At 38.9% G+C, this 15,513-nt stretch overlaps 1 protein-coding gene across 1 annotated transcript in view; it reads right to left on the bottom strand.

The window, feature by feature from the left end:
* Cont (Contactin) overlaps nucleotides 1–15,513 on the bottom strand; it is a 314,894-nt gene that overhangs the window by 146,732 nt on the left and 152,649 nt on the right. Inside the window, exons 12-13 of the mRNA XM_067141447.2 lie at nucleotides 15,345–15,485; nucleotides 6,712–6,878 (exon numbers count right to left, since the gene is read on the bottom strand). Coding sequence (XP_066997548.2) covers nucleotides 6,712–6,878; nucleotides 15,345–15,485 — 308 coding nt within the window. The remainder of the gene's footprint in view (nucleotides 1–6,711; nucleotides 6,879–15,344; nucleotides 15,486–15,513) is intronic.

Raw genomic sequence — 15,513 nt, forward strand, 5'->3', positions numbered from 1 at the left:
GACAGTGGAGTTAAAAACCACAATCTTCTGAATATAAGCTCATAGCTACATGTCCTAAACTGTGTAGCCAAATTGCACAATGATTACACCAAGGTTAAAAAAAAACATATAAGCAGATATTGGAATTTTTAAGTGACTTGAGAACCGAAAAAGTGGTATTTTAAAATAGGAAAATAGTTCGTTTTAAACATACAATTTAAAATTTTCATTATATATGAGAGTTCTAATTTTTTAACATTTTATAAATACAAAATTAATATATTCATATTTTAAGAGAGAGCTAAAAAAGACATTTCATTTTCAAAATAAATCTCTGAAAATTGATTTGAGTTTTATTTTGTAAGATGACACATATCTGAAACAATGTTACCGTAAACAAAAAAAGAAAAAAGCAGTTCATAATCAATATAGCTTCCATAACACTTGAAGAATGGAGAAAGAAGTGTGCAAAATTAACAATAATGTCCACCTTTTCCCAACACTTCCAATTTGATTTTCAATATCATACTGTTATTAATTATTGGATAATTGTTAACCAGCTGAATTTTAGTACCATAAATGAACTCTTTACAGCACAAACCGGACATAACATGAATTATATTCATGTTTGAACTTTTAATATGTTCTCATTGTATTGTTGTTTTTGCCAGTTTTATGTCAGGATTTTTTGTTTTTAAATAAGGTCTCTTACATGCATGTGATTTTAATCTGCAAGCTGAAGACAAGAATATTAATGAATTCTTGAAACATGCACTTATATATATTGATGTATTAGTAGATATACTAGATTTTGTATTGTATCGACAAGGTGGACCTTTAAATAATTAATAACAGTAATTTAAGCCAATACAGACCATTGGCCATTATGGTCATTATGGTCAAGCTTATAAATATTTCACTATCATTTTCAACTATTTCATTACATATAATAACTGCACTCTTTGCTCAGATTGGAACAAAGTTCAATTTTTTAAATTTTTTTCTTGCTAATGGCTTTACATCGCACCGACACAGATAGGTCTTATGGCGACGATGGGATAGGAATGGCCTAGGAGTTGAAAGGAAGCGGCCGTGGCCTTAATTAAGGTACAGCCCCAGCATTTGCCTGGTGTGAAAATGGGAAACCATGGAAAACCATCTTCAGGGCTGCCGACAGTGGGATTTGAACCCACTATCTCCCGGATGCAAGCTCACAACCGCACGCTCCTAACCGCACAGCCAACTCGCCTGGTAGTACAATTTTTACATTCTGCAAAATCCTGATTCATTAGTCTACTAACTTAGGCCAGAACAGTTTCTGCAGGGTCAAACTTGCTCACTGCTTAATAAAAAATGTTTGCAGTGTCATCAGTTTTGCATGTTCACTAAGCAGTTTGCTCCAGAAATCACAGTTATTTTGCAGCAATATGAACACTTCATAACATTATGTGAAACTCGTGATTTTTGCAAGTTTATTTTTGAGTTGAAATTTAAAAAGTTGTTGTATAAATATGATTTAAACATGAAGGAATGGATTTTATTGCAATCTGCAAAACTTGCGGCTGTTAAATATTCCAGTCTTCACATATAAGCCACAACAGTAAATTCTCATAATAATCTGATAAGAACTAATTTGATGAACACTAGCAAAAACTGGAAATACACTAAAACATAAACCAGGAAGAAGTCGACATTAGCAGATCTCAACAAAGTTCTTTATGTTTGGTTTAGACACAAGCGTGCGAAGAGAGTTCCTATATCAGAGGTACAATGGTGAGTGAAAAAGCTTTATGGGTTTATAATCATCTAAAAATTGCTGAGCCATTTTCTCCTTTTAGTGGTTGATTACCCAATTTTAAACAACAGCATGGGATCTGGGAATTTAACACTGAGGGTGAAAGTCTGGTGGAGCAACACCGTCCAATGACGAGTTTCATTCCTTCACTGAAAAAGAAAGTCTTACACCAGAACAAATCTACAATGGCCAGAAAATGACACCTACACCCACAAACAACAAACTCGCACAACAATTCATATAAATCACCCCCTTGGAGTGTACAGGGTAAAAGAGCAGCTACAGAACTGGCAAGCCGAACATGTCATCAGTCACTCGTTACTCTAATAGCCATACACTTAACAATAAGTACCAAGCCTATCAATTTCATTAAATTTTTCTGTTTTTGATCCCCCGAATGCTTCCCTTGCATGCTGGCCAGTCTGTACATTATTACAGTTTTGCCTTGTGTAAAAAACATGATTTGAAGTATAAATATCGTAACCTCTCTCCCCCTTATTAAATGGTGTGACACTGTTGCCAAAACTACAAACCTGTTTGGTGAGTTCAGAAATAGTTTAAAGGGTAAAGCATGCTATACACTGTCATGATTACATGCAAGGTGATGAGCAGAAGTCAACAAAAGTTAGCACCACAACATATGCAGAAAGAAGAATCGCAGCAGCACACTGAAAGAGGACTAGGTTCAGAATTAAGAGGTCACAAATTTAAATCCACTCTGTAATATGAGGAAATATGAAGAAATATGAGGAAAACCAACAAAGTAGCTTTCGCATATACTTCACCCCTTCCATGTCTATGTCATACTCAATTGGCTATGTGGGCAGGTATTCATTCTACTCTAATGGTCTATCACAAGCATGCAATTTTTTGGAAAGAATATTCCACAGAACACAGCAACACGGATGGCTTGCGGATGGCAGTTAAGGAAGCTCAAGATGCAAATCGTCGTGGTGGCTTGGGTTCATGGAAGGTATTATCCCGAGATGATGAAAAATGAAAGGCCACCCACGCCTATAGGATAATTTTTAAGAATGCCATGCAGGTGAGCTACAGCTTTTTCCTGTCTGTCGTAGAACAATTCTAAGATGCCTCAGTGAGGCAGTTTTAATTCTCGTGCTCTGCTAAGAAATACAGTAAATATTTACTCAGAAGCATGGGGTTGATCAACTTTCATTCATTGCAGACAAAATGCACCATAATGGCTTTCATGGAGGTCTGCATATTTAGACCTTTTGGCATTTGATATAACCCAGAGTACACAGTCAAAATTGTTGCATCTGTTGCATGTTAAGAACAGACAAGAGCTACAATATACATTATTACCCCGTTTTTATGTTACCATATTCAACATTTTCCCGTTGTTAACAACATATTTTGTTGGTCCTCAAATTTACGTTTGCAACACTTTATGCTGCAACTAACCTAAAATGCTTTCAGTAACTACAGCATGATGACCAAAACAAACAATCATGGTGTAACTCTTAACACCAAACTTCAGTTTTCCCCTCACGGCTAGGCAAGCAGTAATGCATAACCTGCACACGTTCATTCTTTGAGAAGCTACAATGATCTACAGTCGTGAAGTTATCAAGTGATTCAGCATCCATCTTAAAGCTTTCCTTATGCCTGTTAAATACAATGTTGGAAAACAGATTAAACATAACATCAAGTGCTTCAGAATGCAAACCAAGCTTAAAGAAAAAAAAGGAAATGTGTCATATTCCAAATACAAAGAATTGCAAAAAAAAAAAACAGTATAAAGTTGGTTTGAAACTCCAAGAGCTGCAGGCATTCCAATTGATCGTATGCTCTTAATGGAAAAAGCACTAAGTGACAAACATTCTTGGCATTCAAAATTTTATTGCATCCAAAGTTTGGATCATTAGGCTTAAAAAAGGTATAATATAACCTATAAAAGTGGGGAATCAAATGCAGTTAGTGACAAAACTGTTGAAGGGCGGATCAATGGAAGATTGAAGGAGCTCATCAAGATGGCGCCCAGTAATGACGACGTAGTGTTTTATCCTCCAATGTTAAATTTCCCGTATCTATCGTTCCATGAACTATCGTTTGATCGCATCGATCGTCAAAAAAATTTGTCCTCGGCCACAATTTTCCCGCATGGATCGATCGTATGTAAGACTTTGAATTTAAAGAGACTGCTGAACACTCTAGCATATAATAGCAGCAACCTGTTACGCGAGAATGTTTGAGCGATTAAGAGTTGCTAGCCTTGAGCAAGGATCTCGCAGGTTGGAGTGGTGGGCGCAGGTTATTCACGCGCAACCTCACTACGAGCCTCCTGGTGCCAACACTTCTCCTTGACCCACTAACTGGCCTCTGGAAGTATTCCTATTTACAAGAAATAAAATGAGGCACTGTAAAACTCAAATTTGCCACCATTTTCTGCGTTGCTATTGGCTCAGCACAAAGCAGGGCAAGTGTCATGGGAAGAATGAGAAAATCATGCAGTTTAAAATAGTTGCAGTGTGCGCCAGGTACGTTTTAATTAGTCACAGTGTTATTAATTGCATCGTACCTTGTGATGTGTGTGGGATGCTAGAGGCCTGTTGACCACTTTGTTGCCCCCTGCCCAGTTGTCTTTTACATGCCGGACATAACCAAGCCTGAGTATGAGCATGTCTGGCTCCATGCCTAAATAGTTAGGACATGTTGGCCTTCAGTTCGAGGGGTCACGATCGGGTTGGGGATTTTAACTTTCGTTGGTTAATTCCAACAGTTCGGGGGGGGGGGGGGGGGGGGGGCGCGCGCGCCAACTTACACATTAGGATTCATCTTAGGTAGAGCTGCATTTTCATAAGCCCTTAGATCGCTTATCACGCGATAACTCGAAAGAGATCACACACCATCATTATTATTATTATATTTACATGAATAAAAATGCCCAAATACAGTATCCTTATTTTATTCATTTCCCTTCCCCCTATTTTATATGTTACCCACATTTATCCTTTTCCCGCATCCATCATCAGTTTCCCCTCCCCCTTGAAAAACGATGCATCGAGGCTTTACTGTAGATGGAATATCAGATGGCATGTTTTTTCTGTTGGGCCTGACAGTTCCTACAATATTTGTTTTTCATTAACCCTTTCACAAAGGTCTGGAGACATGTACCAGTTGTCAAGGTACAAAGTGTGACCTTTGTTGAACAAATGCTCACACATTCTCATAACAACATTAGTGCTCGCAGGTAAGGAAGAGTCAATCCTATCATTTCCTGTATATATACAAAAGGTGTTGCATTAGCCTGTATTTGCATCGCAAATTTGATATATCTTTATGCCAAATCTGGCCCTCTTACTGCGATTACATTGCATGTACGGCAGCCTACCAAGAAATTTCAAAAGGGATTTGTCTAAGGCAATGTTTTCTGGCAATCTAAACAACGAAGAAAATGTGTACGAGAAGTGAGAAATTATAGGCCTAATTTTCCTCAGTTTGTCACTAGCATAACCAAAAGCGTCATCAGTGAAGTGTAGAAAACAAGAGATAAGGAGAAATCTTTCCCTGCTCACTGTTTCTGAAAAGATAGGAGTTTCAATAGACCTATCTTTACTAGAGTATAACTGGATACGAGGTTTCCAAACCGGGGACATCAGGACACACAAAGCAAAGTATGCCTTCATTTCATCCTTCATTGTGTTAAACCATTTCTCATCATCTTTTCGCTTTTTCCTATTCCCATCTGTAAGTTGTTTCTGAGCATCATTATTTGTCTCTGTAACAACTACAGAAAATAATGGGTCCATATAACCTAAAAAGACAGAGAGCACTGATGGAGATGTGGCCACATATTTCTGAAATAAAAACTAAAACACTGCAGTTTGCAGTGTGAAGGGCTGAATGACAGGATTATTATCTCCACTTATCCACACTCATTCATCCTGTTTTGCACATTTTGTTGTGGAGGCCTGGCCCAAAAGTTTTGCTCATCATCACTCTCTGAGTCACTAGTGATATATACATTTCCTGACTCATTTACACTATTTACACTCGACAATTCCTAAAAAAAATTTCGTCTTCTAATTCCTGAAGATCTTCACTTACGCTATCATTGGAATCACTATCTTAAAACACTGTCAATTAACTTCACTAATTCTTCGTGTTCAGAAACGCGCGCGCTGCTAGTTGCCATATTAACTACTTGCTTCAAAGGAATTTGGAATATTTCCGTGTCACCCTATACACGTTGTGTGAAGGTCAAACAAGGGGAAAGTTTGACATACCCTCACCTCAACCTTCTAGTATACAAAAATCTTAATGCAAGAGCCATCTGTTACAAACTGGGTGGACTATAGAAAGATATCTGAGTATTGGCAATGCGCGGGCCCAGCTCGTCACCCGAGTTGTAGGCCATTGCTCACAAGCGGGCACACTTCGTCATCCGAGTTGATTGGATTAAGGGATAATCTTGTTGTCCCAACATCTAACAAATAAGGTTAGAGAAATATACGAGCCTTCTTCATCTTTAGATGTCAAAAACATATCATATCGCTGTAAATACTTTCCCCATAGAGGTCTGTAATCTTAAAACATAAACTATCACAACCACCAAATGACATAAAACCTATCACAACCACCAAACGACATAATGACGATCTTGGTTGCATGATTGAAACAAGTCAGCTTGTAATAATAACATGGCCTAATATCCCAACATACCATTATCACTTAGGGGTCGTGAAATTCTATGTTCTAATAAATCAAATTTAAATAATTAAGATATACCTGTTTTCTAACAACTCATATATAATTAATATATATTTGAGCAATCGGATACAGAGATCAATATATCCATCACATCAAATACTTTAAAGACAAACTCACATGATGATATTACAGATAATAATGGATGAATAACTACTGTTAAAACAATAGTTGCAATGGAAAGGAAATAAAGCAAACATACTAACCAATCGGGTATGAGTAGAGTCTGTATCCCGAATGCGAAGGCCATTGTGAGTCCAAATGTAAGCCACATCAAGAATATCTTCAGAATTAGCCAAACACCTCAATTCAATATCCCTCTGGACAGCCGTTACAATATGAGATACAAGAGTTTCACGGAAACGTGGACCACCTAACATGAAACAAATAAATGCTGTATCAACTTGGTTTTCTTGTTTCCAGGAAAATATTCATGTAGTTACTATGATACTCACTTAGTGCAACTAAGAATTTACAGTAAAATAGACCTAACTTTTACATTATCTAATGAATAAATATATCTTTACTAATTCCTGGAAACTACATTTTAGAGGCAAATATGTCTTTTATACAAAATTTAAAAGATACATTAAAGCTATTTTACACAATGATATAAAAATTGCCATTGTCACGATGTTGCTGGCCTACAGTCAGATCATCATCATCATCATCATCATCATCTCTGCACGGGGTCAAGGTATTATTCCTTCCAGAACTCCTTAACCTTATCAATGTTATGCCAAAAATATTATTAATACCATTATTATTAAAACAAAGGAGCAAAGGATAAATACTATTTAATACATTAAAGCTATTTTACACAATGATATAAAAACTGCCATTGTCACGATGTTGCTAGCTTACAGGCAGTCAAAACTTTATGGTATGAAGGGAGTTTACATTGGTAAATAGTAGCCACAATGTTTCAAGGCAGACTCTGGACATGATGGCTTTTACTATGTCCTCACAACAGTCTGAACACAGTTTGCACTGCCTCCTTCAAACGATAAAAGCTTCCATTTATACTTTATATTTTCTTACACATAGATGGAGATTCTGGATTTTCATAAATTTTGCTACATGTGCATCTTTCACTGCTTCAGTAGTGGGTTCAAACAAAGATGCCTCTTCCAACCTTGCTCTGCTAGAACTGAAAGAAATAAGTGAACTCATCTATTCAGAAGACCTTGAAGCACCCAATTTTAACAAGTTGCTTTACGTCGCAATGACACAGATACATCTTATGGCGACGATGGGACAGGAAAGGACTAGGAGTGGGAAGGAAGTGAACGTGGCCTTAATAAAGGTACAGCCCCAGTATTTACCTGGTGTGAAAATGGGAAACCACAGAAAACCATCTTCAGGGCTGCCGACAGTGGGGTTCGAACCCAGTATCTCCCGAATACTGGATACTGGCCGCACTTAAGTGATTGCAGCTATCAAGCTTAGTGCACCCAATTTTGCTGGTGTTGCTGCTGCTGCTGCTTTTGGTAGCACCAGATATAAGGTATGTATGTATGTATGTATGTATGTATGTATGTATGTATGTATGTATGTATGTATGTATGTATGTATGTATGTATGTATGTATGTATGTATGTGTGTGTATGTACGTACGTGGAGTAGTTGGCCCGAAGCCTGGTTCGATCGTCGAACAGCATGCATATAAAAATTTATCTAGAAAATTAGCTCGTATAGTGGCCATGATCGCTAAGGCACCAAATCTTTTAATGGTCCGGCATTGTGGTCATCCAGTTCGAGTGCGGCTGGTGGAAAGAAGAAATTACACCACCAGAATGTTGGCCAGCAGGGTAGAAGGGATGGTGGTATACAATTTCCAATCACTAGATAGTGTGTCAAAAGCCTAGATTCAATTCCAAACCTCTACAAACCGTTCATGTGGAGTGAGGCATATGCTGCTTTTGATGGTGATTCGTCCATCAGATGGGATATTAAGCCTTGAGCACAGACCCCTTGATGTTATTCAACAGGAGGAAGCAATGTGCGAACATCGGGTTTCACCCTCTCACTACCTCGTCATCACCAGACTGACCAAGCATGTCCTTGGATACTACAAGCACTAAAAGCCATAAGATGATGATGATGATGATGATGATGATGATAATGAGTTGCTTCAAATAATTGTAGAAATGGCAGTCGACAAAAATCTGCTAGCAGTAATATGAGCAACCCTGACAAATATCATCTCCAAAGTAAAATTCCAAGGATGCTTCTCTGCACCCTTTGAAACTGAAACAAATGTTAAGCAGGGAGATGAACTCTCACCACTCTTGTTCAAATGTGTACTGGAAAAAGTAATACAAGAATAGCGTCAGATACTATACGATACAAATAAACTTGTTCAGTCCTAACTTTAACCTATTCCCGTACAAAGACAGATCTCTCCGTCCTGGCTCACGACTGCACTCCGGTACAAAGACGGATTTCTCCATCTGCATGTAGTGTTTATTTCTGGACCCGCTCCTAGCCGGTTTCCTTTGTGAAAGGATTTGATATTTGTAAGGTAACCTTGACAGATGGAAGCACTGTTTTATTTCATTGATGTATTCGATAAGCACTTCTGTGCAGTTATTCCGTGGAAAGAATGACCTGTATCTTAGCAACCTCATCGTAAGCGAAATCATGGCTCCTTACAAGTTGAGTGATGAAGCGATTATAAGGGAATTTTTGGGAGAGAGTGACATTGATATAGAAATAAGCGACGAAGAATTTAGTGGCAATGAAAGTAGTGCAAGTAGTTTGTGTGACAGTGACGTGAGTGCTGATAGGGGCGAACAAAGTGCTGTTTTGCCATCAAATATGTCACTGAATTTTAGGCCTTCAACTGATGTCACACCAACGGCTTCTAATCATATTTTACACGATAGGGAACGGAATTGGGAGCACGCAGGTAATACTCGCAACTACATCGCATTGCAACTGGTAAAATAAATAGTGTTGCTGTAAAGCCTGCTATTTCAGTGTCGGTGATATCATGTAAAGTAATGAAAATAAATGGTACACCAAGGCATAAGTAAGTTCAATTAAACGGTATGTGAATGATTGGAATGAAGAATAGAGTGGAAATAAACTGCTTAGCTTTTGCGGATGATATAACAATAGTGACAGAAAATTTTGAAACTGCAGCAGAAGAAATTAATGCACTGAAAGAGACAGCAGAACAAAGATACTTGCAGATATAATTTGAAAAGGTGGAAGTAATGTGAAATATCAAAGACAACACAACCCAACTAAACACCAAATGAAAAATCCACACCCTGTTTCCAGCCATTCAACCAGGTCAGGAATGGAATGAATGAAGCCCCCATCTAGTGGCGAGGATAGCAACTGTGCCAGCTGCAGAAGCCTGTCGCACTCCTCTGGGGCAATGATTAATGACCGACAGATGAAATGAAATGATAATGGAGAGTGTTGCTGGAATGAAAGATGACAGGGAAAACCAGAGTACCTGGAGAAAAACCTGACCTGAATCCAATTTGTCCAGCACAAATCACACGTGGAGTGACCGGGATTTGAACCCTGGAACACAGTTGAGAGGCCGGCGTGCTGCCGCCTGAAACATGGAGGCTCTAACTAAACACCAAATATGGAACAAAAAACCACGTGCATAAGTTCAATAACACCAAGACCCTGTGTTCAACGGCTTACTGTCCCATCCTACAGCCGAATCACCATCAAAAGCATCATATGCCCTCACTCCATATGAAGAGTGAGGATAGGTTTGCAACTGAAACTAGAACCAATTTTTTTTTTCTTATTGCTATTTGCTTTACGTCACACTGACACAGATAGGTCTTACGGCGACGATGGTATAGGAAAGGCCTAGAAATGGGAAGGAAGCGGCCGTGGCCTTACTTAAGGTACAGCCCCAGCATTTGCCTGGTATGAAAACGGGAGAGCATGGAAAACCATCTTCAAGGCTGCTGACAGTGGGGCTCGATCCCACTATCTACTGGATGCAAGCTTACAGCTGCGCACCCCTAACCGCACAGCCAACTCGCCCGGTGAATCTATGATTTTAACACACAATCTAGTGATTAGAAATTGTATACCATTACCTCTTCCAACATGCTGGCCAATATTCTGGCAGTGTCTATTTTTGGTCTCCACCAGTGAGACTCGAATTGGCTAACAACATTTCAGATCATTAAAGGTTCGATGCCTTAGCGATCATAGCCACTACGCGGATTAATTTCCTAGAAAATTCCATGACAAGTTTTCCTCCTTTTTCATATTGGAAGAAAACCTGTAGTGGCTTTTTTTTTTTTTAATACTGTGATCACAGACACACGACCTTAAGTTTTATGTGAAATTCCGACCACACAGATGTGACATTTTTGAAAATCGTGCATGCAATCGCCAATTGTTTACACCCTAGCCTCTTGTGATATTTATCACATGTTGTTGTTGTTGCTGTTGTTGTTGTTTGAGTCATCAGTCCATAGACTGGTTTGATGCAGACCTCCATGCCACCCTATCATGTGGTAACCTTTTCATTTCTACGTAACTATTGCATCCTACATCTGCTCTAATCTGCTTGTCATATACCTTGGTCCACCCCTACTGTTCTTACCACCTACACATCCTTCAAAAACCAACTGAACAAGTCCTGGGTGTCTTAAGATGTGTCCTATCATTCTATCTCTTCTTCTCGTCAAATTTAGCCAAATCAATCTCCCCTCACCAATTTGATTCAGTATCTCTTCATTCGTGATTCGATATACCCATCTCACCTTCAGCATTCTTCTGTAACACCACATTTCAAAAGCTTCAATTCTCTTTCTTTTTGAGCTAGTTATCATCCATGTTTCACTTCCATACAATGCCACACTCCAGATGAAGGTCTTCAGAAACATCTTTCTAATTCCTATATCAATGTTTGAAGTAAGCAAATTCCTCTTCTTAAGAAAGCTCTTCCTTGCTTGTGCTAGTCTGCATTTTATGTCCTCCTTACTTCTGCCATCGTTAGGTATTTTACTACAATAACAAGTAACAATATTCATCTTCTTCCTTCAAGACTTCATTTCCTGATCTAATATTTCCTCTATCACCTGCCTTCGTTCGACTGCACTCCATTACTTTTGTTTGGACTTATTTATTTTCATCTAGTACTCCTTATCTAAAACTTTGTATACACCATTCAGCAGCTTCTTGAGATCTTCTGCAGTCTCAGATAAAATAACAATATCATCGGCAAATCTCAAGGTTTTGATTTCCTCTCCTCGGACTGTGATTCCCTTTCCAAATTCCTCTTTGATTTCCTTTACTGCCTTCTATGTACACAATGAAAAGGAGGGAGGACACACTGCAGCCTTGCCTCACTCCTTTCTGGATTGCTGCTTCTTTTTCAAAGCCCTCGATTCTTATCACCACAGACTGATTTTTATACAGATTGCAGATAATTCTTCATTCTCGGTGTCTGATCCCAAACACCTTCAGAATCTTACATAGCTTGGTCCAATGAACATTATTGAATGCCTTTCTAGATCTAAGAATGCCATGTACGTGGGCTTGCCCTTCTTAATTCGATCCTCTAAGATCAGACGTAAAGTCAGGATTGCTTCACATGTTCCTAAATTTCTTCTGAAGCTTCAACTTGTTTCTCCATTCTTCTGTAAATAATACATGTTAAAATTTTGCAGGCACGAGATACTAAACTAATGGTACGGTAGATTTCACACTTGTCAGCACAGGCTTTCTTGGGAATAGGAATAACAACGTTCTGCCAAAAATCAGATGGCACTTCTCCTGTCTCATACATCTTACACACTAAATGGAATAAGCTTGCCTTGCTGGTTTCTCCTAAAGCAGTCAGTAATTCAGAGGGAATGTCATCAATTCCAGGTGCCCTGTTCCTATTTAGGTCTCTCACAGCTCTGTCAAACTCTGACCTCAAAATTGGGTCTCCCATTTCATCAGGATCAACAGCCTCTTCTGCCATCTTTCTGCTTTGTCTTCTTTCCCTAGAAGTGGTTTTCCATCTGAGCTCTTAATATTCATACACTTAGATTTCCTTTCACCAAAGGTTTCCTTGATTTTCCTGTATGTAGCATTTACATTTCCTAGGATCATACAACCTTCCCACATCCTTGCACTTATCATTCAGCCATTCTTCCTTAGCTACCTTGAACTTTCTATCCACTTGATTCTTCAATCGCCTGTATTCTTTTCTGCCCTCTTCATTCCTAGCATTCTTGTATTTTCATCGTTCATCAATCAGGTCTAGTATCTCCTGAGTTATCCACTGATTCTTAGTTGATCTTTTCTTCCTTCCTAACATTTCCTCAGCAGTCCTACTGACTTCATTTTTCATGACTATCCACTCTTCCTCTATTGTGTTTCCTTCAGCCTTTTCATTTATTCCTTGTACAAGATGTTTCTTGAAACAATCTTTCACACTCTTTTCTTTCAACTTGTCTAGATCCCATCTCCTTGCATTCCTTCCTTTCTTCAACTTCAGATGGCATTTCATGGCTAACAAATTGTGGTCAGAGTCCATGTCTGCTCCGGGGAAAGTTTTGCAATCCAACGCCTGGTTTCTGAATCTCTAGCAAAGCAAAACAAGGCAAAGCAAAGTCACCTCCATACAGGCCATGAAGGCCCTTGGAGGAGGGGAAGATAAAGGTTTCCACCATTGTTAACCTCGGCACGTGATGGGGTAGAATGGCTAGCTCTACGCCAGGCCGACTTTGCCCCCAGGAATTAACCTGGTACTCATTTTTGGTGTAGGTTGTGTGAACCTCAGGGCCACATGCACCTCCGGAAGTGGAAATCTTGTTTCTTAAATTTTATGACTTCCTGGCGGGGATTAGAACCCACGGGTTTCTGAATCTCTGCCTAATCATTATGAAGTCTATTTGATACCTTCCAGTGTTTCCAGGTCTCATCCACATATACAGCCGTCGTTTGTGGTATTTGAACCAGGTATTGGCAAGGACTAAATTATGATCAGAGCAGACAACCAGCCGACTTCCTCTTTCGTTCCTTTGTCACAATCCGAATTCTCCTACTGTATTACCTTCCCTTCCTTGGCCTACCACTGCATTCCAGTCTCCCATCACAATTAGATTCTTGTCACCTTTTACATATTGTATCAAATCTTCTATCTCTTCAGATATTCTTTCCATTTCCTCATCATCTGCTGATCTAGTAGGCATACAGACCTGCACTATTGTGGTGGGCATTGGTTTGGTGTCTATCTTTACAACAATAATTCTTTCACTATGCTGGTCATAATAGTTTACCCAGTGTCCTATTTCCTTATTCATTATTAAACCAACTCCTGCATTTCCCCTGTTTGATTTTGTGTTGATAATTCGGTAATCGCCTGACCAAAAATCCTGTTCTTCCTGCCAACGTAATTCACTTATACCAACTACATCTAACTTTAGTCTATCCATCTGCCTTTTCAGATTCTCTAACCTACCACAATGATTCAAACTTCTAACATTCCATGCTCCAACTTGCAGAATGTCCGAAACTATCTTCCTGATGATCGCCCCCTCTCGTGTAGTCCCCATCCGGAGATCTGAATAGGGTACTAGTTTACATCTGGATTTTTTTTTTTTTAATTTGCTTTACGTCCCACCAACTACTTTTACGGTTTTCGGAGATGCCGAGGTGCCAGAATTTAGTCCTGCAGGAGTTCTTTTACGTGCCAGTAAATCCACCGACATGTGGATGACGTATTTGAGCACCTTCAAATACCACTGGACTGAGCCGGAATATTTTACCCGGGAGGAAGCCATCATCAGTACATCATTCATACAGAGAGAGCTGCATGTCCTCGGGAGTTAGTTATGGCTGTACTTTTACCGTTACTTTCAGTCGTGTAGCAGTATCAACAAAGCTAAGCCATGCTGAGTATTATTACAAGGCCATATCAGTCAATCATCTAGACTGCCGCCCTTGCAACTTCTGGAAGGCTCACATTTTTTTTTTAAACAGCCTTTTCCTTTCGGCCTTCCATGTTACTTCAACCAAATGGATTTTTCACAAACTCGTAGTGATCATCAATTGCCAGAGTCAAGTGAAGTCTAACTCAATCCTATAAAATTAGCTGTACCATGAAACTGAGTCTCAGAACTCCTCATGCCTCAAGCTCAGTGTTAACTGTGTGTTGAACTTGCAGACCTCCCCATACCCTTAGCCAGATACTCATTACAACCACCAACAGCTAACCAGGTAGGAACAATGTTTTCCAAGACAGAAATTAAAACTTGCTTCCGATTTAATAGAGGTATTAATTACATCATAAATTAGATTGTCAAAAGATTTATATTTCACTCAACAGTACGAAACTATGCACTACTATATTGTAAATTATAATACCATTGGCTGAAAGCCTGTCTACGACAGGAGGTAATGCTTCCAGAATAAATGTTTTCATACATCTTCAACAGAATGTAGCTAAAAGCATGAATACCACAAAGCGTCAAATTTCAATTCTGGGCATATTAAATATGTAATCAGAACTGCACAGAAATGAAGTTAAGTGCTCAATTTAGGTGATAATAGCCTCTTCAGGAGGATGTAGCTAAGATAATGAATATCGCAAAGCATCAACTTTGGATTCCGTACTGCAAAGAATCAACGTTCTATTCCGTTTGTAGGTCACCAGAACTGCAAAGAACAAGAACTCAGTCGATGCTAGTAAGGCAAGGACAATGAATATTCATCCATCTTTTAGCAGTTTTATGATTTTTGAGCAAAACAACAATCTATAGGGAAGATGTGTACACAGTTTGAACTACCTAGCTCATTGGGAAGTTAATAATCATTCTTCTACAGACTTTATATACTATAAATAGATACTTACTCAGCACAATTAGTCTACCACTGCTTTCATCTGAGCCATACATGTTTTGAGCTATGCAAGTATAAACACCAGCATCATCACGAGACACGCGACTTATAATCAAATTGCCATTTTCCATGATACGTCGAGTGCCACCAGAACCTGCAATCAAAATCATTTCTCTCTGAAC

The sequence above is a fragment of the Anabrus simplex genome, chromosome 2 (assembly GCF_040414725.1).
Source record: "Anabrus simplex isolate iqAnaSimp1 chromosome 2, ASM4041472v1, whole genome shotgun sequence".
In the NCBI taxonomy this organism is placed as follows: Eukaryota; Metazoa; Arthropoda; class Insecta; order Orthoptera; family Tettigoniidae; genus Anabrus; species Anabrus simplex.